The sequence below is a fragment of the Pituophis catenifer genome, unplaced genomic scaffold (assembly GCF_029215685.1).
Source record: "Pituophis catenifer annectens isolate HBS135680 unplaced genomic scaffold, rPitCat1.0.hap2 SCAF_7, whole genome shotgun sequence".
Lineage (NCBI taxonomy): Eukaryota > Metazoa > Chordata > Lepidosauria > Squamata > Colubridae > Pituophis > Pituophis catenifer.
In genome coordinates, this window is record NW_027256887.1 from 67,173,967 (window position 1) to 67,197,738 (window position 23,772).

The window sequence follows — 23,772 nt, forward strand, 5'->3', positions numbered from 1 at the left end:
TCAGTAATTTCAAATGGTCACTAAATGAATGGTTGTAAATTGAGGATTACCTGAATCTTTTTCTTCTTTTTTATTTTTTCTATTAATTTTATTTTTTCCTTTATTTTTTGTATTTTCTTTAGTTTGCATTAGTTTTTTTTTATCTTTGTATTTGTAAACTTTAATAAAACTATTCCAAAAAAATAAAATCTGCGTGGCAATACCTTTACTATGATGACAGGAATCGAACAGCTCTATATAATGAAATACATAACTGGCCCTAATTATCCCTCTGCCTGAACTAAGATGCAATTCAAAAGTTCAGAGGATAGTAAAAAAAATTCCAGAAAACTACTGTGTTTTAAGCACTATAAAAAGTTTAATTTCCCAAACTTTATTTTCTCTTTATTTTTTTCAAGGTGTTAATAACATCATTCATTTGAAAATATAATAGTGGCCAAAATAAAGACAACAGTCACTTTGTAAGGATTGGAATATTTGAAGAGCCAGGAACATCTTGTAGCTGAATACAGTATGTATGATTGGAATTTTAGCTGTACTTTAAATCTGTTGATTCACAAATGTAAAGTTTCTGATTATAATTTAATGACTGTATTAAAGAATTTCACTTGAAGTTTCTTAAAGTGTCTAGAACAATTATTTTCCCCCATTCCACAAATCTTGAGCACAGAAAACTTTTGAAAGAGAAGTGACAGCTATGAAGAAAATATTATAGTCTATCTTTACAACTATTGTGTAGCAGTAGTTCTGGCCAAACACCATGAGCCAATGCTTTAAACCATGGGTGCCAAATCTGTGGCATCACGTTGCCGTCATGCGATATTTCGTGACATTTTCCACAATTGCGGAGCTGGGGTGGGCATGGCTTACGCGTGACACATCTGGCCCGTGGGTCGCCAGTTTGACACACCTGCTTTAAACCAAGTGTGAGAAAAAAACTGGTAATTGTAAATCATTTGAAGATAAGTAACCAGAATCTATATGAAGACCTATAAAACTTTTCCATGATTAACTATCAAAGGACGTACTAGTTCAACATTATAGTTATACAGGTTTGATAACATTTTCAAATGTATATATGCTGATTCAAATGCAACAAATGAATTACGCTTCTTAGGGTTTTTTCCCTGCCATTTCCAGGAATTTTCCGTAAATATTCAAAACTGGCTTTTCTAGCATACTCAGGAACATGATGATGTATCCCTAACCGGGTTTTTCAGATAGAGAATCCATATTAGAAAGCACTTGCATTCTAATAAAGACCTAAGTTTTTGGGATATAGTGTGCTGGCTCTGAGAGAGCCACAGAGAAACCTTAATTTTAGATACTGACCTGTACTGTTTTAAAAATTAGCCCTTCATTTGTTACATAGGGATGAGCATTGTTTTGCTATAGAAAAGTATTTTTAAATTACAAAAAGAAAACAAGCACTTATGATTAATTTAAAATAAAAATTAAAAATGGATCCTATGGGAAGCAGAACCAGTTCTAGAGGATCATTCCCCATTGAATTTGCTTGTCAGAATCTGAAAAGGTGATCAGATGGCCCCGGGACATAGCAATGGTCATAAGTATGAATCAATTGCCAAGCATTTGTATTTTGATCACATGATCATGGGAATGCTGGAAAGGTTGTAATGGTGAAAAACAGTCATAAGTCATTTCTTTCAGTGCTGTAGTAACTTTGGTTCAGCCAAATTTATTTAATTTGTTTTATCTCTATTTTAAATTTTGTACTTCCATGTTTTATTTTTATGGCTGTTCACCGCCCTGAGTCCTTCGGGAGTAGGGCGGTATACAAATTCAATAAATACAAATACAAATACAAACTTTGAACGGTCACTAAATGAACTGTTGTAAATCGAGGATTGCCTGTATTATGTAAAGAAGGAATTATAGATTATAGGCAAAGATAGGAACAGTTACTTATCTAAAGCAAGTATTTATGTTATAATGATAATTTTTCTTCATGTATCACATAACTATGCTTTTTACTGGTCCACGAAGAAAGATAACATCTACTGTAAATAAAGATATAACATTTCATCTTTCAAGTCCCTTAAACTTTCTAGAGAAAGACAGCGAGTTTAATAAATATTTGCTAGTATTACCTTTGGTGTGTCTCTCTTATCCAGTTTTTTTACATGATTTCTAAAGGCTTACTTCAATATGAATCAACAAGAAAGTTTTTTTAAATAGGCCGTTGCTCTAGCAACCAGGCAAGGCTGTTTGGACTACTCCCGTCACAATGACCTACTTTAGAGATCATGCTACAACACAGTTTCATAACTTGAATTTCAAGTTCATCACCACAGTGTTTTGAAGAGATCAGGTTGCACTTCTAAAGAAAATCAGATGTTAGAAAGTAAATAAAAACTTACTAGTCTACAGTATTTCATACAACTGCATCTTTAAAGCTTAACCAATTTAAATTCCAAATAACACAGGTAAAATTAATTATTGTACTACTGATAGAAATGTATTGTGAAGCTTAAATCCATTGTTCCTCCATTCTCACTAACATGTAATCAAAATCAACATACTTCTAATATCTACGGACAAAGATAGAAGATGTCTATGAAGATACATACTGATTGTAACTAAACCTCATTAACATTGGAACATCTACCTAGGCATCCTTTTAAAAACAAAACCTTCTCAAAGCTAGAAAAGGTCATGGATCTCTAAATAACTCTTCTCTGACACAATTCTGCTCTGTCAACCTAACATAGGGCTGGATAATATTTTAGGCCCAAGAGATTTGCCATGTGCTAGTATATACCATCAGAAATACACATATTCAGTTCACTAAAATATATTGTGGAAAGAAAAATCTGGCTCCTTTCACAGAGCAAAAATGGGAACCGCTAAATTTTCACCACAATTATCAATGATAGATGCAGCTATTTTTACTTCTTTTACTTTGGTGGCTAAATAACAAGGAGATTCAAAGATCACAAATGGGACAACTATGAATTAAATGTTACAGATTTACATTTACTACAATAAGTCAAGATGCAATAAAACAAAAATCTTTTTTTGGGGGGGGGAGGAAAGTGCAGTATGTAGAAAGCTTTGTCCCAAAGCAAAATTCTTAGGGCTGGTTATGAATTATTAAAGAGTGATTCTTAAAATCAACTAAGTTGCAACATAACTTTTAATTATGAAAATATGGGCAAGAAAAATATATACCATATATATAACTGATTTTCAAATAACTGAATAAAAGGTTAATTTCCTCCCAGTTTGCATCAATCTTAGCAAGAGTAAACCTACTCTGTATAAATTATCTAAATTAAAATTCTATTCTACCCAGACATGTACAGTTCTAATCCTGCTCTTGAAATGCCATGTTTCAACTGCATTATGTTTTTAAGTCAGCAGCACAATCAAAGCAATACTACATTTTTTTTTTGTCAAAATAGTTTAAACCTAGGAAACTCAACTCCTCCACAGAAAGCACTTTTTAATTATAATCAAGATTTTGAAGAGGTAAGTAAGAAAAAAAAAGGGTTTTGCCCTCTCTGGCTTCCAGGACCACTCTGCAGGCCTCCCAAACCCTCTGCGCGTCCCATTTTTTGCAAAAATGGGACAAGTGGGGCGGGGCTTTGGGAGGCCAAAAATGGCTGTATTCGCTGTATAAGACGCACCAACATTTCCACCCTCTTTTAGGAGGGAAAAAAATTGTGTCTTATACTCTGAAAATATGGTAACTATATAAAACAATGCTACTTGAGAGCTTTCTTCAATTTTACATTTTTATCTTATGGAAACTATTTTCTTACCTTAAAACTATTTTATTATTCTATCAGAACTATTTTACAAACCTATTAATATAACAGAATGTCAAAGAAAGACTTCAACTTTTAAAAATCTTCAAAAAGAACAAGGAGAAAAGCTTACAGCACATAAGGCAAGATAAGATTTGGTATATGGACAATGTACCAAGGGTTTAGCACTAATATAAGTATGTCGCCTATAATCAATGGTGCTAGTTAATTTTTTATTTATATTTTCCTTTCTTTCTTTCTTTTTTGCCTTTAATTTATTTTGGTATTTTACTGTGATATAATATAGTAGATATGGATGCATACTATATTTTTTATTTCAGTAGTAGTAACTTATTTGCTAATCAGCTTAATACAGTATAAAATTGCTTTTAAATTGAAAATCTGAGTCATGTAAGGAACTTTGAGCTTATTTTTGTCTAATACATTGTTTCTGAACCTTGGCAATGTCCAGTTATGTGGACTTAAACTCAAAATTCTAATCAACAGCTATGCTGGCTGTGGAATACTGGAATTTGAGGTCCATATATCTGGAATCTATGCAAAAGAAAGTACCTTCACTGGTTTTCTTTTAGCACAGATTTCCAGAACAAAAGGTCACTTATACGTATGTACTTACTATGGACAAATACTATATGACAGAGATATATAATTGATGGCATGCTTTAAGACAGAGTTCCCCAAACTTTTCGGCTTTGTGGACTGGCGGGTGGGAGGAGATGGCACGTGCTCACCCATCACTTCTGCGGGCTGGTTTCAAAAAGCTCAGGACCCAGTAGTGGGCCATGACTGGGGGTTGGGGACCCTGCTTTAGGACATGTAACTGAATTAAGAGCCAGGAGAACTGTGCACCCTAATACTGTCTTTATCTTTTCTGTGCCTAAGCAGGATGCATTACTATTTCAATCAACTTCTTTTAACCCTCAACACAAAGCACACCTGCAATCATTCAATTATTGATTTGTTCCATGCCAATATACATGACATACTGGGAAAAAACAAAAGTGCCCTAAATTTCTGAAGCTCTGGCTCTGTCCCTGGCATTAGAGTTTTAGAGCTCATTGTGATCTTTTTATTTTTATTTTTATGAGTTTGTTTTCTTTTACATTATATATTATTTTAAAACAGTAAGTTACCCAAGTTCTTTGGGTTGGGGTCCCTTGAAATCAAGCATAAATAAGTTATCCATGAGTGTATTTCTCCATAAGGGTACCTCATCTTGATTTCATTTTACCCTTCTAAAACCATTGAGTGTTGAGGAAAAAGCTTTTTTATTGAACATTTAATATTTTACAGGAATAACCCTCAATAATTTGTTAGTAGTGAGGATATTCCTAATTCTACACCAGTTGTATATGAATATAAAATAAACCTTAAGAAAAAAGAGCACAATTTCACATGGAGATTAAAACAGATAAAATTTTATTTATTTATCACTTCTAGAAAAACTGAGCTCACAACCCACCTGCAGTGTTGAACATAATTTTGTGCGCCCTGGAGGATTCTATCACAATTGTGAAAACTGATTGCAATTTCCCACTTACATTTTTAGGGTGAATCATACAACTTGCAATTTCAGAGCCTCAACTATCCCAAGATCATTTAAAAACCATAATTTTAAAATAGGACAAAAATTCCTAAAATATAATTAGTCGAAAAACTACTATTTTGCTTACAGAAAATAACTAGTTTTACTTATATTAAATTTTTGCCTTGTATTTAATTTCATGGCCAACTTGCTTGTTTTTGTGACTAGCCAGACCCACATGGCAACCATTTCTTCAAATTCTGAAATATATGGGACTGATGACTCCTGCTTTATAACAATAAGATAAAATACTTAATGGAAATTTTATTGTATCTGGGGAACTCAAAAATATAACAATGCTTTATACAGTATTTAGTAAATAAAAGATATTTTACACAAGAGTCATAGAAACCTTAACAGAACATATAACATAGCTTTCAAGAAGGTAATTTGTTGCAAATTTGTTTTTCTTAGTTTGTTAATAAAGAAATAAGGCACATTCAGAAAAAAATGAGTTGCACAGTAAAACTTTTGAATACTGTACTAAGTTTTCATAATATGAATACCACCGCCTATGCTACAGGAAAATAATGAAGAGAAAAGAGGTCAATGATTGCTATATGTCACAGCAGCCTAACAATTATGCATGGCATGTCAGTAGGTCAGTTGTAATGAAATTCATTCATAAGTTTAATATGAATTTTGCACACACCTTACCACATCACAAACTAATGTTTCCAGTATACTTCACTTCATCACGCCCAGAACGGACGTTGCTTACCTGAACGTCCCTTCTCGACGCGCAGCTGGAGAATCCAAAGCTTCGGGTTGTTCAGTAGTTGATAGCCTACACTGAGTGTGTTCCTTTAAGAGATTTCTCTTCAGACACGCCCACTTGCTCAACAGAGTCCCAGTTTTGTTCACGAAGTAAGGAGCAGTAGAGCGTCAGGAAGGAATGTCCAGCAGCCAAGCTGGGTGGGTTGGATTCTCCAGCTGCGCGTCGAGAAGGGACGTTCAGGTAAGCAACGTCCGTTCTCCAACGCGCAGCTTGGAGAATCCAAAGCTTCGGGATTTACCCAAGCAAGTTCAGACAGGGAGGGAACCCGGCTGCTGTACGTCGTCTGAAGAGTTGCATACAGCTTGGAGCACCCGGCGGCCGAAGGATGCCTCCGCCGAGGCAAAGGAATCCACCTTGTAGTGCCTGATGAAGGGATTCAAGGATGACCAGGTGGCCGCTCTGCAGATGTCAGAGATGGAGGCATTAGTGGCCCAGGCGGCCGTTGTGGCGGCGCTCCTGGTAGAATGTGGAAGAATCCTCTGCGGAATTGGTCTATTCCGAGCTGAATAAGCCTTGGAGATGCAGGACTTAATCCACCTCCCAATGGTTGTGGAGGATACCTTCTGGCCCATGGAGGAGGGCAGAAAGGAAACGAAGAGCGATTCTGATTTCCGGAAATGCTGTGTTCGTTTAATATACCTGCGCAGGGCCCGTCGGACATCTAGCAGGTGCCAGTCTGCTTCCCGAGGATGTCGAGGATCGGGGCAGAAGTCCGGAAGGATTAATTCCTGGGCTCGATGGAATGTGGAATTTACTTTAGGCAGGAATGAGGGATCTAGTCTTAGTACCACGCGATTTGCATGGAAGACACAAAGGTCGCTTCTCACCGACAGTGCAGCTAGTTCGGATACACGGCGAGCCGAAGTAATCGCGACCAGAAACGCCACCTTAAGAGACAGAAAGCGGAGGCTGATGGAGGCGAGAGGCTCAAATGGAGGGTGCATGAGGGCCTGAAGGACCAGAGTCAAATCCCAGGTCGGGTATCGATGTATCACAGGAGGGCGCAGGTTGGATGCCCCTCGCAGAAAGTCGCGAATCGTCGGGTCCTGGGAGAGAGGAAGCTTTGCAGAAGTCGAAAGGACCGTACTAAGTGCAGCAACTTGGCGACGAAGAGTGTTGGGCGCAAGGTGCTTGTCCATGCCCCGCTGAAGGAATCCCAGCACTTCGGGAACAGAAGCAGACGTTGGATCCAGGTGGGATTTAGCACACCAGGAGCAGAAGGAGTTCCAGGTTGCGTTATAAATGCGGCATGTTGACGGCCGTCTTGACGCCTGAATCGTGGGGATCGCATTGCTAGGCACGTTGGCTCGCCTTAGCAAGATCCGTTCAAGCGCCAGGCGGTCAACTGCAACCACTGCGGGTCTGGGTGCAGAATGACCCCCTGGCTGAGAACGATCCTGTTCCCTGGAATCCTCCACGGCCGTGCCACCGACAGGTCCACCAGATCCGCAAACCAGGACCTCCGAGGCCAGTGGGGTGCGACCAGAACGACGTCTGCCCTCTCTGCTATTATCCTGCGGATCAGACGAGGAAGGAGCGGTAGAGGGGGAAAGGCATAGAGGAGACCCCTGGGCCAGGGAGAGGCGAGGGCGTCGACTCCCTCCGCCTGAGGGCACTGGTACCGGGTGAAGAACCTGGGTAGGTGAGTGTTGTCGCGGCTGGCAAATAGATCGATCAGAGGCGTGCCGAATCTGCGGACGATCTCGGCGAACAGATCTGGGTGAAGTCGCCACTCGGCGTGGTCCAAGTGTTGCCTGCTGAGCCAGTCCGCTGTGATGTTCGTGGTCCCGGCGATGTGCTCCGCCACAAGGGACAGGACGTGCGTCTCCGCCCAGATCAGCAGTAGGGTCGTTTCCTCCATCAATGGACCCGAGCGAGTCCCCCCCTGGCGGTTCACGTGCGCCTTTGCTGTTACATTGTCCGTGCGTATCAGGACATGGTGCCCTGACACAATCTGCTGGAACCGTTGGAGGGAGAGGCGGATCGCACGGAGTTCCAACCAATTGATCTCGTTTAGGCTCTCCTCTGCTGACCACGTTCCCTGGGCAACGTGGGATAAAAGATGACCTCCCCATCCCGACAGGCTGGCGTCCGTTGTCACTACCAGGCGCTGTAGATTCTGGAAGTAGCTGCCCTGATGTAGGCTCTGGGAGGACCACCAGAGGAGAGACCTTGAGACCTCTGGCGGGAGGGAAACTAGTGTGGGAGAGTTGCTCCTCCTGGCTCTCTGAAAGGGGAGGAGGAACCACTGGAGCTGGCGCGAATGGAATCTCGCCCAAGGGACGACAGACAGGCAGGAAATCATTTTGCCGAGCAGGCGGGACAGGAGCAGCAAGGTCACCTTCCGAGAGGAGAGGACCTGTGATGTTAATGACTGGAGACTGGAACGCCGGTCCGTTGACAGGAACACCTGGCCCCTTACGGAATCTATTATTGTCCCTAGGTGAAGGATGCAAGTAGTGGGCTGCAGTTGGCTCTTCGGAATGTTGAGGGAGAAGCCATGATGACGAAGGCAGCGACACACCACTTCTAGGTCTCGGGATGCCCGGGCCGGAGAAGGAGAGAGCACTAGGATATCGTCCAAGTAGCAGTGGAGGCGGACCGGATGTTGACGTAGATGGGCCGCCACTGCTGCCAGGAGCTTTGTAAAGGTCCTTGGGGCGGAGGAGAGGCCGAAGGGCATTGCTCTGTATTGGTAATGCCTGTTGTTGTAGGCAAAGCGTAGGAAACGACGATGGGACAGTCGTATGGGTACGTGGAGGTACGCTTCTTTCAAATCGATAGAGGTCATCCAGTCCGATGGTCGAATGGAAGCCAGAATTGATCGGAGGGACTCCATTTTGAACTGATGATATACTATAAATTCGTTCAGCCTCTTGAGGTCTAGGATGCCCCTGTGACCCCCGGATGATTTGGGGACCAGGAAGAAAATTGAATAGAAGCCGGTCCCGCGATGATGGTGGGGAACCGGTTCGATGGCTTGGATTTGAAGCAGGTGATGGATTTCTGCCTCCATTAGCTGGCGCTTGTCCAGGTTGGGAGAAATAGGGCATTGGACAAAGTGTGAGGGAGGTCTGGAGCGGAACTCCAGGGTAAGGCCAAGACGGATTGTTTGGAGCACCCAGGCGTCCGACGTCGAGATCTCCCACTGGGGAAGAAAATGAGTCAGACGGCCGCCAATGGGAAGATGGATGTAGTCACTTCCCTCTTCTAAAGGTACGGGAGCCCGTACCTCGAAATGGCCGTTTGGGCGCTGGGGCCTTTCGACCACGGTCTCTGAAGGCGGGTCTATCGAAGGAACGGTCGAATCCTTGAGAATAGGGTCTTGAGGAGAAGGACCCCGAAGGGCCGGAGTCGTTCCGAAAGGGCTGCCTGGTGAAGTAGGATGATGGTCTACGATCTGCCCTCTTATATGAGGATGGCATCACCTTCCGTTTATCCTTGTCCTCGACAAGGATGGGGTCTAAGGCCTCTCCAAAAAGACGGGAACCCTTATATGGAGTTGAAGCGAGGCGCCACCTAGACTTGGCATCGGCTCTCCAATTTTTAAGCCATAATAGACGGCGAGATGTGACGGACGACACCAGGGCGCGCGAAGCGAACTTCGCGGCATTGAGCGAAGCGTCCGCCGTATATTCAGTAGCCGCCACCAGTTTGTTGACGTCTTGGCGGAGGCGTGAATCCGCCGGGGGAAGGCGCTCGTGAAGTTGGCGGAGCCAGATTAAGCAGGCACGGCTGAAGAAGGAAGCTGAGGTGGCTGCCCTAACCGCCCAGGCGGCCGCGTTGTGAGTACGTCGGAAGTTAAACTCAGCTTTTCGGTCCTCTGAGCGCAAACCGTCGGCGACGTCGTTGGAAATTACAGAGGAAGCCGTCAGATTGGCCACTGGCGCGTCTACAGTCGGTAACTGAAGGAGATCTTGGAGACTAGGCGCCGAACAATAAAGTTTTTTGTCTAGCCCCGAAGGAGCGGGCAAGGATGAGGGTGTGGTCCAGGATCGTTGGACCACCTCAGAAAAAAGCTGTGGACACGGAATAAAGTCCGCTTGCGCCTTAGGTGCCGTAAACAAGGCCTCATGTTGTTGAGAGGAACCGGGCTGATCAACTTGAGAGACTGGGTCAGCCATATTTGTGGCCAACTTGGCCTTGCGCAGGAGCGATTTGAATAACGAGGGTCTAAAGAGCCCAGAGAAGGCTGGCTTTTCGGGTGGCATATCTGCATCATCAGATAAATCCATATCCGACGGGTCGCACTCTCCCTCCTCCGAGGACGACTCCTCGTGGTGACCATGGTCCAGATACAGCTCGGACTCATGCGTCATAGCCTGATACTGGGTAGGGACCTGTTGAGGGTCCCGGGCCAGAGGAGGAGGAGGAAAACGTGGCTGAGGCCAGGCTCCATATGGTGCAGCCCGTTGAGAAGTCGCTGCCAGTGTTCTGGAAACCGTGTCAGAGATGATCCGCTGAATATCATACTGAGAAGGTGGAGGAGCTGCCTCCGTGGCGCGCAAGCCTGCCGCCGTGGGAGTAAAGGTCGCCTCCGGCTGAGACCGTCGAGGAAGAATGGCAGTGCACGAGAGGTCCACGGGCTCCATGCAGTGAGTCGATAACGCCTCAGGGAAAACTTCCATGTTTGGCGATGGAAACAACGGTTGCGAAGGTTGTTGAGGAGCCTGATGGACGGGCTGGACCGTAGCTTCGACAACGGGCGAGAGTGGCGTAGGTAAGTGTGCGAAAACAGCTTGTGCTGACTGGTTGCGCGCTTTCTCGAACTGGCGCTCCAGAGCCTTGTGTCTCCTGGAGGCGTCCTTGTCTGCAGCTGATGAGTGCTTTGTCTTTTTAGAGCGTGGAGCAGCCGATGAAGATGAATGTGAAGCGCGTTTACGGGACCGTTTACATTGCTTGGCCTGGTCGTGAATGCGCTCGGGAGAGCTGTTGTCCTCCAGATCGGATGAGAGAACACGTTCAGCCATGTTGTAACCTTTGTTTCCTTTTCCTTTTTTTTTTTTTTTTTTTTTTTTGTTTAGAAGGGAGGAAGATGAAGATTCAGTAAGTATTTAATTTGTTGATTATTAGCCCTTTTATTTTTAATTTTATTTTATTTTATTTTTTTATTTATTTATTTATTTTTTTATTTTTATTTTTTTTAAACAGGAAACAGTTGAAGAACTACTGAGTAAATGAAGATAGCCCAGGGCTAGCAGGTAAGACTTTTCTTCTAATTTTATTTTAGAAGTAGAGGCTGGGGGGAGGAATTTGGGGGGGGTATGGAAGCTGTGCAACTAGCCGATTGCTCCAAAGAGACAGGCTAGTAGGTCCCCCAATGCTTGCAGTCAGAAGACCGGCCTCTGCAACTCACTGCGCCTGCGTGAGGCTGTCACCAGGCAGAATTTGACAGCCGTTAGAAATCCCCTCTTGTCAGGCAGAGAAAATGGCGCCAAACAGGGCTTGCAGAGCGAGGGCGACAGAAGGAATGGGGGGGGCTGTTCCCCTTTGAAAGAGCAGAACGACGATAAGATTGAGCCCAGAACGGAGACCCAGCGTCAGGAAGAGTCCTTGTGGGGGGAGGAGGAAGGCCAAGGGGCGCGAGCTGCGCTGATCGCAGCTCCCAGCGCTGAGGCGAATAGGAGGAAAAGGCGCGCGCTTTGAAAGGCAGTCCAAGCGACGACGCCTAGAGCCCTTAGAAAGGTTGCAAGCCGAGAGAGAAAACAGCCGAAGGCTCAGAAGCGCTTCCCCGGCTGTCTAGATTGATGGGAGAGCGCTCCGGCGATGAAGGGGCGCACGTGGGGCGCTCCGGCGCTCGAGGATCGCTCCGGCGACGAGGCGTCCGTGGGGGAGGAGGCTGCAGCGATCCCTGCGATGGCGACGGCGTGCGATCACTCAGAAGTGATCCAAACGCCAGGAAGCCCTCAGGACAATTAAGGGAGAGGGAGAGAGACGCCGCTGAGCATAGGGCGTCAATCTCCAGCCGCCAAGGTGAAGTTTAGTCCAGACGGTGAGGGCGGCAATTTAAAGAGGGCAGTCAATATGCAAGTGTCAGGCAGATGGGAAGAAACTGACAGCTTGCCTGAAGCAGCAGGCAGACTCACCACCGGCAATTATAGAAAGGAGAGGACTGGAATTGGAGAATCCAAAGTTTCTGGAACAGTTCAGATAGTAATCAGAGAAATTTTCAGACAGTGTCACAGGCTCAACTGAGTGAACTAAACTGGGACTCTGTTGAGCAAGTGGGCGTGTCTGAAGAGAAATCTCTTAAAGGAACACACTCAGTGTAGGCTATCAACTACTGAACAACCCGAAGCTTTGGATTCTCCAAGCTGCGCGTTGGAGAATTTTTCTGTACATTCTAAGCATTTCCTCTTCATTTACTTCTTTCTCTAGGATACCTACAACAGCCTAAGGTCGTGTGCAGAAGGAAAGTAAGATACAATTCTTGCTAACCTATGAATGACTATTGAATGACCTATGAAAGCAACCCATTGATAAATGTTCAATCTCTTTCTCTTGGTCTTCCTAATAGTGAGAGGTCTAACAAACCCAGGCAATTCCATCCACAACTTACTAGAACTTACAAATCAGGAACACTATCTGGATATAATGCTAAATCAACAATGAATTAACTGCTGAGAATCAAATTATAGTGATCAAGCAGAATTTATTAGCATGCTTGTTTCTAGAAAAATCAGAATCCTTGGAGGACTACATTTCAAATAAATGACTTTTAAGTGCTTAACACTGGATTTACAAAGGCCTGAAAAAATTTCTGGATACCACAACCAGGCAATTAGTGTTAGTCACACAAGAAGGTGCACTATTCATATTATGGAAAACAGCCTTGTTTTTCATTTTTCTTGCCTAGTGGCTACTACTGCTGTTACCATTATAAAACAGTGCTATAACCCTGATTAGGTCAAAACAAAGACAAACAGAAAATTGTTTCAGACTTTAAAAAATACAGTATCCTAAAAACACTGAGCCTTAATAAATATTTGAAAATGATTTTATGCCTTGATCCTTGCTTTAGAATGTTAAAATGTTCTACTGAAACTGTACCAATTATACCCATATCAGTTACATCTCAAAAGATTCCTTGCATTGTCTGGCAAAATTGTCTATTGTGACTGACTTTCCTGAGATTGGCAAGGATTAAACTTCTACCTGCAAAGTAGATGCTCTACTGCTCTACTGTTGAACAATAGCCGCATTCTACACTTCTGCTATGGCTGAGTATCTGCTTTCCATACCCCTAAGGGAGTATAAAATTTACTCACCGTGCTAAATTAAATCCATAGCACAGCATATATTTCCTAATTTTACAGCTTTTTAAAAAGTAAGAAACAGAACCAAATAGCTAAAAATAAGGACTTTAGCAGCATCTTTTCCAACTAACAAATGATGTTGAAAGGCATGAGCTTTTTTGATACGGAATAGGCTTCTGAAGCTTTCACTTGATCTAATTTTGATGCAGCTCACAAAAGCTTCTCTCTCTATTCAATACACTTCCTGTTAAGCACTGTATTCAGATACATCCAACCTTCTACTCTAACTTGAGAATTTGGGGCAGATCTTTCACAAATTCCATGAACTCAATACTGGTTATGAAACATCCAACTGAAATGCAAGTGTGTGCATAGCAACAGGAGGGATTGCATATGTCATTGTTTCTTTGCTGACGGCACCGGGAAGAGACTGGAAAAGATCCAAATTACAGGGCACGGCAAGCAAAAGTAGGGATAGCAGCGTGACGATTATATATAACCAAGCAACAAAAGCTAAGTGTCTTTTACAGTGCGAGGAAAACAATGTGGAAATCAAGACACCCACAAAAAATGATCTCTTATACAATTGTCATTCTCATGAGGCCTGCTCTACTGCCTCAAGGAATGTGATTACAAACATCCATTTTGGATCAGCTAAAAAGAATAGGATTTAAGAGAGCCATTTGATTCACGCAAAACGTTTACCAATGACTTGGTATTAACCTTCCAAGCTTCTTCCTTTCCCCCCCCCCCCCACATGCCGTATGTAAAACCTTTTAGGCCTTTCCTAGGAAACGAGGGCTGAATTCAGAAGGAAATAATAAACGCCACTTATCGAGCCCGTGTCACCGAAAACAGGCGGGAGAGTGTCATCACTCCCCTCCCTTCCCTTCCGTTGAGACGTCAGAAACGATTCCTGAGGAGGCCGCGGACACCCGGGGTTGTATAACCAGGCGCCGGTGCGCATGCGCATCGACTTCCGAATGGGGGGGGTTGAGAAGCGATCAGCTCCATCAAAGGAGCCGCCGCCGCCTCCTCCGCCTCATGCCCGCTCACCTCCACCGGTTGATTCCCACGTTGGAGGATCCCGCGAACCAGGGGTCCAGGATGTAGACGCAGCGCACCGTGTCGGCCCCCTCGATGACTTCCCTCAGCGCTGGGTTGTCGTGGAGTCGAAGCCCCTTGCGGAACCAGTGCACCGAGTTCACCCCCATCTCCGACAGTCGGGCGGATTCGCCGGGGTGGGTGGCTGGATGGATGGGTGGCGAGCGGGCGGGCGAGCTGTGTGGGTCGCCTCGTCAGGTGGAAGAGCGTCGCCGGGTGGTTTAGGAACGAGCGAAGTCGGCTTCGCGGCTCATGTCGGGATAGATCCCGTTACTTTAAAGGCTCTCCGGTCAAGGAGGCGAGGGCGGAAGATTCCGCTCGAGCGCTTCTCTCTTAAGCTCCGGTGGAGGCAGCGGCTGCGGCCGTGGAGGCAGCGGCTTCGGTGGAGATGGCCGCCAGCGGGACACGCATCACCCCCTTTTTCCTCAGCCTCGCACGCCCACTCACAGCTGGGGAAGGAGCCCCACAGCGTTCCGGCGGCAAAGAGAGAGAGAGAGAGAGAGAGATGGAGCGGCTCGGTCGCGAGGCTGCTGCTGCTGCTTCTTCCTTCTCGCTTTTTTTTCTCCCCACCACCAAAGCGCTGCCTCGCCTCACCAGCCGAACGCCCAGTCCTCGCCGCTCGCCCTGTGACTCTACGCAGCTCTGTTGAATGACGGGGCAGCCGAGCCCCACCCTCCTCTCCTCATTGGCCGACGGCTCCCACGTGATGGCCGCCGCCTCACGTTTCTCAAATGTGTTTTGTCTGGTGGGGGCAGAGGCGGGTGGGCCTCGACGTCGACAGGACGTTATTACGCAAGAGACGCGGCCCAAAAACAAAGAGGCGGGAGCCAGGGTGGGCGCTCTTTCGAAGGAAGCAAAGCGCGTGCTCGCCCCCCCCCCAAAAAGCGAGGACAAAGTGGGGTGGGGAGGGCTGAGTGGCTCTTCTGACTCACACTCTCTGCCCCCAGAAGCAAAAAAAATAAAACAAAACACGGGGCTGCTTGTGTGCAGTTTTCTATGAAGCGCGTTGGTTCTAGGGCACTCAGACGGATCCGGCGAAGATCCGTGTATAGTACGCACCAGGGAACCAGTATCTCCTCAGTGCTCCCAAAGCGTCCCCCTTTTTTTCCCTCCCCCTTTCCAGCGCTTCTTTGTGAATTGGGGAATGCGTGGATTCTGCGTGCGTCGACTTGCAAGGTTGCAGTAGGCAACTGAAGCCAACAGAGAACGAGAATCGGGAGTCTTCAAAGATCTGCGAGCGTGTTAACGTGCCATCTTCCTGGCTATGGTTGCGTGTGTGTGTTTGCAGACTACCACGTTAACTGCCCCGCAGTTGGTAGCACATGATACCTTAAAGACGACTTTCGCCGATTAAAAACAAATAATGCAATAACTGAAGTGCGTCTGTTACATTTTAAAGATAGGGAGTTTGTGTGAATCTACATAGGGACAACACAATAAATGTCTCATAAAGGAAATGTGATTTAATATAGCAGTGGACTTAGTTCTTATGGAAAAGCTAACAAATATTGCTTCGTATTGTGCACAAGGAGTCCATAATCTCGATCTAAATAATGAAGATATCAATATTAAATTTGTAGTAACCCTAGGTCTAGGGGTTTACAAAACAAAAGCATTTTCCTGCCCTGTGTGGAAGAGCTTTTTGAGCCATATAGGCTCAATATTTTATTTTGAGCCATATATTATTTTAAGCCAGATGCAGCTAGTAATCCATCCCTAGTTTAAAGGATGTAAAACAGGTAATGTAGCATAATCGGCTTTGTTTTCCAGTCAACAGAATGTGTAAGAAGTTCAGGGGAAATGACTAGGAAGGAGGTACTGTAAAATGTTTGTGAACTACAGCATCAGCTGCCTGTGGCAGTTGCCTCATGCTTTCTAATGGTAGAGATTAATTTAACTATAAAGGTATTCAGACTAAGAAAAAGGGAAGAGTAAAATGAAGCCACTTTAACATTTGTATGATTTACCTCTGAATTTACTGGTATTGATAAGAATAGCAAATGTAGATCAGGGATTCTTTACTTTTAGAATAAAATCAAGGACATTTTAGAATTAACCACAATGATGCCATTTAAAATGGATGATAAATAACTCCCCTGTTAACTTTCCTTTTGAATGTTTTAATTGCATAATGGTTTTAATGTTGGGGGGGGAAAACAGATAATACTGGTAGTACTAGGAAGCTATTAAGGAAGATACTTTAAATAAGCTTTAAAAAGATGAATAAGTCTTAGAATAGTAGATTTTAGATTCTGCATATATTCTTTGACTATCATAATCTCAGATTAATGTTTGAGCAAAGTATTTTTTTCTGCAAAGGGTTGAATTTTTACAATAGATTTGGCTTTATGGTGTATAATTTTCAATGTATAAATGCTATCCTGTGCACAGAAATTATATTTTAAAATGTAAATACAAAATAAAGACAGTTGTGTGGTTTTCTACAATGCACATTTATCCTTGGGTTGGAATGATGCATTTTAATTAGTGAACATTTCACAGAAATACTTAGGTTTTTCAGTTAAAAACTGATGGATTATTAAAATCAAGTTATATGCCCTGGACACTCCTACAACAGATTAACATTAGTTCTCTGCATTCATCTGTTTCTTTTTTCTGAAGTCCCTTAAGAAGAATAGAGTATTTGATTCAGCTGCGATAAATAATATTGTTTGTGCATTCCATTTTTATATAGATATGGCAGCATTTTTCAGGCTACAGCATATATTGCTAACTGGATTTGTCCAATAGGCTGTGTATCCAACCTGGAGAGCAAATTATTCAGAGTGTATTGCTGTGTCTCTGCACTCTCACTCAATTTTCCATGTGTGAGGACATAGACAACCTGAGGAAAGCTTCAAGTGCTTTCCTTCTGCTACACAAGATGAATGGCAGATACACCAGCAATAATTGTGAGCCACCCCACATCTGGAATTGGAGAAAGCATGAGGGCTTCCAGCTGATTTTTTGCTTTGTTTACATTGAGCATTTTCCCCTCATAATGAAAAGGGACCAGGAACGCATCAGGCTTCTCCCAAACTCGTACTTAAACTAGAAGGCTAACTGACAGGGATTCGGGAATATAATTCTTAATCAGATAGCTTTTATTCCAGGTAGTATAAAGGCCCTGTAGTGCAAAGAACATGGAAATCGTAACACAAATGGTTACGATTCAAGATAGATAAAACCTGAAGTTTGAAACATATATGTCTCTTTTCCCCATCATCATTCTCCCATAAATATGTCTCTTTCTCCAATCACCATACTCCTAGTTATGTGGCATAAGGATTGGTTGATAACTTTTCCATTTTTCTGTTAAGAACCAATCTAAGTTTCAAGCCCTTTATTTATTATTTTGCTCAATCTAAACCGCTCAGCAAAGCGGACAGCATCTCTACAAGGCAGTGTTGGCTCCTGCTCTATCCTGCTTTTCCCATAGAGGTTGCCATCTCGAAGAAGGCTAAGATTTGAAGAATCTTACAGCAATGATGGTAGGTGAGGGGAGGGGGTAATGTATTTCAACCTTCCGTAGGTAAAAATGCTTAGCTGAACAGAGTTACTTCATCTTTTTCACAGTTGATGCATAGCCTACTGTTTTTAAAATCTTTGTTTAAACAATAACCAAATATTTTTCTCATCAGCTGGCAACCTTAACTGTATTTTTCTTTTGTGATCTTACTTTACATCTCAGCCTCATAACCTTATGAGGTAGCTGGAAATTGGAAAACAATCAGAATAAATATAAAATAGTCCTTATAGTGTATCTACAAAAGTTATCATTTATTTTTGTTGCACCTTTAATACTTTATAAATAACTCAAGGCAGCGAACCCTCATAATACTCTTTCTTCCTCCTCTTTTTCCCACAACAGCTACCCTATGAGTTGAGTTGGTCTGAGAGCTAGTCACTGGCCCAAAGTCATCCAGTCAGCTTAAGGCGGGACTAGAATTCATAGTCTCTTAGTTTCTAGGTCAGCACCTTAACTACTATACCAGGCATATTACAATATAGTATATACAAAATAACAATATGCAATATGTTATGCAATCTAATATACCTTTTGTTGGGTCTTTGTGGCAAAATTTACATTCTTTTAAAAATATGCTCTTTTTCTCTTATGACGAAGAAACCTTCAAAATCTATGCTTCGCAAGTATCTGAACCCTTGGTCCAGGAGCTGCCTTGCCCATAAAGAACCACCCAGGTGACTACATTGAAAACACACGGTAAACTTACATCAGTGGTGAAATCCATTTTTTTTTACTACCGGTTCTGTGGGCATGGCTTGGTGGGTGTGGTGTGGCTTGGTGGGCGTGGCTTGGTGGGTGTGGCAGGGGAAGGATATTGCAAAATCTCCATTCCCAACCCACTCGGGGGCCAGCCAGAGATGATATTTGCTGGTTCTCTGAACTGCTCAAAATTTCCGCTACCGTTTCTCCAGAACCTGTCAGAACCTGCTGGATTTCACCCCTGACTTACATTTAGCAAAAGTGGTGCTTAGTAGTATACTAATAGGCTACTGAATGGAATGTTCCAAGCGTTGTTTGATCTGTGTTTTTATGGTAAAACTGCTTCAGGCTTAGAAAGCCAGAATCTTCCTAAACAAACAAAAAATGAGAGACAAAAGATGAGAAGAAGAGCATATCATTGACTGACAAAGTAGATGTATTCCAAGTCTCTGCAGCACCCTTGCCTGCTGAGATTCTTATTTGTATGGAATTATGTTTGCAGACACTAATAGACCTTTCTGGTAAATTTCCTCATTTTTGCTCCTCATCACATGTATAGCATTGCTTATACAACCACAAAGTTCTTATGGGAGAATATTTTCATATTTTCAGTACTACTTTCCATAAACCTGATGTAAATATTTTACATAAACTACAGAAATTATAAATAGTAAAAAATATTTTTCGGAAGTATTTTTCATTTGTAAATATGTATCAATTTAATCATACGGTTATGTATAGTCCAATGCACACTACGGCAAATACAGGTGGTCTACAACTTACAACAGTTTAGTGACCAAAGTTAAAATGGCATTGAAAAAACCCACTTATGACCATTTTTCAGAGTTACGACCTTTGCAGCATACCCATGATCATGTGATCAAAATTCAGATGCCTGGCAATTGGTTCATATTTATGACCATTGCAGTGTCCCAGGGTCATGTGATCATCTTTTGCGACCTTCTGATAAGCAAATTCAATAGGGTAGCCAGACTCACTTAACAACTGGATTAGTAACTTGCCAACTACAACGATTCATTTAACAACTGTGGCAAGAAAGGTTGTAAAGTGAGGCAAAACTCACTTAACAAATGTCACACTTAACAACAGAAATTTTGGCCTCAATTGTGTTTGTAAGTCAAGAGCTACCTGTACTGTAGAATGCTTGTGGCAGCTAAATTTCATTTTATTTATGTATTCTAAACAACTAAATCATTCTGAAAAAAATCCTTCCAGGTTGTTTTAAAATAAATATTTTCAACAAAATAATTACAATAGAATAAAATTAGTGGCATACATATCTGCTTTGATTTGCAAGACTGATCCCATACAACCCATAAGAAGAACAAAACCATAGAGTTAAAAAGAGTTACATATTCTTACTAAAGTTTAAAATCATTAGGCTATATCTTTGCTGGATGGAATAAGCGATGGCCTTGATCCTGATCTTAACTAAAGGTAGACAATAACAGGAAGTACTTGATGTGGCAAACATCATTAGATTAGGCAAGGCCAGTCTGCCTTCATTTATTTTCCACGAAAATAAGCCTACACCCAGTAATTCCTGACTACTGCAGTCAATTTGTAGTGGTTTCTTTTAAAAAATTATGTGTCATGCTTGGGAAAAGAGATGAAAACAAATATTTCTACACGTCATTTTAGCATATATTTACATTTAGTATCACCTTTGTAACAGATGATTTAATGACTAAATCTATTGATTTTATGACAGTTGTGAAAACTAGAGATCATTCAGGTGTCACAGACTTCTTATATGAAGACAGCTCTCCATGGATTCGTATGATGATGTTATCCATTAAGTGTGTCCAACTCTTGAGCTCCCCTGAGTCCTCGGAGATAGGGCGGCATATAAATTGCATAAAATAAATAAATAAATAAATAAAATAAACTCTTGGTAATTCTATGGGCCAGGTCTCTCCACATCTTCTGATCTTGCATGGTTTCTTTGGATTTTTCTATGTTCTGGCTGGTGTCAGCTTTGATGGTGTCCAGCCATCATGTTCTTTGGTGGCCTGCTTTCCTTTTACCCCTAACTCTTCCCAACATAACAGCATTATCCAGTGAATTCCCCCGCATGACATAGCCAAAATAATTGGACACAGTTTTGTGATGTTTACTTCTAATGACATGTATGGTGTTATGCATTCTAGTACTTGCTTGTTGGTCACCTTTGCTGAATGGATTTATATATTATGACAATATATTTTACATATGCATATATGGGATCATTTTCCTACTTTTTGGAAATCAGTCCCATTTGGAAAACTGTCCCGATAGCCCTGGAAAAAGCAGTGCTAAGAGTTGTGTTATGCAAAAGAATATGACAGCAAATCTGATATTACCCCACATACTTTACTTTGCACTTTGTGGAATTCTGCTTAGCCACTTCATTTGAAATGTAATTAATCATTATAAAGCCACCATAAAACCCTAATACTTTCCACTTAAATTGATACAAGATTAATTTAAGGAAGGGAGGCCATGAAATAGCTTCCCATATTTTGAACTGAATGCTTTCAGCTGAGTAGTTTCAACTGTATATTCAACCTGCAGAACCATGAGGGGCAAGATAGATACATAGGAATGCACAGCCAGAAAACTATATTGTATGTCTACTTGTACATAGCTTACATATGTGGGTTTGTTCCATTTTTAATATTTCCAATTCAATGGAACATATGAATATTATCCCACCCCACTCCCAAATCAGACCAACCTCTCAAATTTCTCTGGGCAGCCATCAGACATGAGCACTCAACCTTTTCAGTTTTTGTGGAATTCTTTATTGAGGACATACAACATGTGAGCACTTCCAATTTTCAGGAAGTCTTCCCTTCTTAAAATCAAATGAGATAGCGCTATGGCCCCTTTTTGCACTGCATTTAAGGAAAAAAACTTGGATAAAGAACAATACTGTAAAAATAGTTTTTAGACTATTTATTTAAAATCTGCCAATTTCATTCAGTAGCTTTGAAATTGTAATTTTAATGGTAGAATCTTCACTCCCAACTCAGTGAAAGTGAATTCTGTCGAATTAAATTCAGACATTTCTGTACAAATTGCATAAAGTAGAAAAATATTCAACTACTAGTCCTGTTGTGTTTAGTACATGAAACAGGTGGACTCTGTTGTGCTCTTTGACTAAGCAAGCAAAATGTCTTAGATGACTAAGGTCAAGATATAGTAATAATTTCCAATTTTACATAGGATGCATAAAATATTAATAAGAATAATTCCGAAGCTTCTTTCTAGTCATGGATTTCCAATCAAGTTCTAGGAATAAGCGATCTCAATATTTGGCTGTGCAAGTAACAAATAGCAAGGATGCTATCATTTGTTAATTAAATTTTACATCTACTGGCCAGTGACAGAAATCAAGAACCGACCAAATACAATGACACCAAACAGTTAACATTATTTAAAGAACATGAAGGGAGAAATATCTAAACATGAAATTATGTTAAAGTTGGAAGCATAATAAAACCTATAATTTTCTTATCTTACAGTTGTGTTATGACGTTAGTGCAAGGTGGTGCTAGCATTCTGTGGGTTTTTTAATTATGTGCTTTATATCTTTATACGTATGTTCCTTTATAAATTTCTCAATAGTCTAATACTTTTTTGCATTTCCTATACAATTAAGTTTTACGATAATTAGAATCTCTATATCTAGTGACTGTTACATTGGCTTAAAAGTATATTGCTTACTTTTAAGTTCGGAAGTTATATATGAAGCTGTATGTTTGATGGATTCAGAAAGGAAATTTTCATTTTGTTTTAATGCAAAATAAAAATGAGGCTCCAATGAATGTTTTTACAGTATTAGTGAAATGAGCCAACTGAAGCCAGTTTTAAGTTGCAGTCTACAGGGCAACTGTTGATTGGCGTGATGGAGGATATTGTGGAAACTTTGCACCATTGGCATATTGGAGTCCTATCACATACAGTATAACTCATGGAGAAATACCTTGTATCATAACTGAAAGTTCTTATGGTCCACCTATCCCACCAGTGGTGTTCCATTGGTGTCAGGGCCAGAATTGGGCATTTTTTGATGTGTTTGCATTGGAAAATTGGTGGCTCCATTGGATCATTATGATATGAACCAGGGGTGAAATCTACTTACCTTCCTTACAGGTTCAGAAGTGCACGCGCATCGCGCATGCACTTGCTTTGCTTGCACACGCGCGTCACATGCGCATGCAGACCTGTGCATGCGCAGAAGGTAAAAAATACATTACTTCCTGGTTAAAACAAGGAAGTAATGACACCTGGACGGTGGGCAGAGTTTTGCTCCGCCATCACTACCAGATCACCGAACCACTGGCCAAGATCGCTACTGGATCGGGCGATACGGTCCAATCCGGGAGCATTTCACCCCTGATATGAACATTTCTCATTTTCCTTGCCAAACAATGCCATGTGCTACTTTCAGGCCACAATTCCCCAAAGATTCAAATAAAGTTCAGCACATCCAGAAAGCTATGGAGCTGAGTAAAACTTCCAGTCATGTGTAAAAAAAATACATCTGCATACTCCAATAGTAAATTTATTTGAAATTAAAATGCACATGTGCAAATACATTAGATGAAATTAAACGAGTAAATGAAACTTTAAAGTTGAAGAGCTTCTGAGGTGGACAGGATCATTATGGATCTTGCCTTAGTGAATTCCATTCTATTTTTTCTGTCTTAAAATCTGCATTCCTAAATTATAATAAATTGCAGCATTGGCTTATGTCCAAACTGTATCAAATAAACCAGCATGGAATAAATTCCTGTATGGAAATTCTAATTAGAACCGATTCTTATTGTGAAATCCTGGCATGCTGCTACTTCTTCAGCCATCCTTGATTTCAAATGGCTTCCTCACCACACAAAAAAACAAAAACAAAGCAAAACAACTTCTAATAACCTCATGCTCCTTTTCTATATTATTTTTCTGATTGTATACATTTTGGTAGCAAAGTTCTCTTCACTTTTTCTCCTAAGATATTCCATACATTACTG

The 23,772-nt window shown here is 41.9% G+C and overlaps 1 protein-coding gene across 1 annotated transcript in view; it reads right to left on the bottom strand.

Moving 5' to 3' along the window:
• Nucleotides 1-15,139, bottom strand: part of CRY1 (cryptochrome circadian regulator 1) — a 28,906-nt gene extending 13,767 nt beyond the window's left edge. Inside the window, exon 1 of the mRNA XM_070947384.1 lies at nt 14,467-15,139. Within this exon, the coding sequence (XP_070803485.1) occupies nt 14,467-14,624 (158 nt within the window). The 5' untranslated portion in view covers nt 14,625-15,139. The remainder of the gene's footprint in view (nt 1-14,466) is intronic.
• Nucleotides 15,140-23,772: the final 8,633 nt, after the last annotated feature.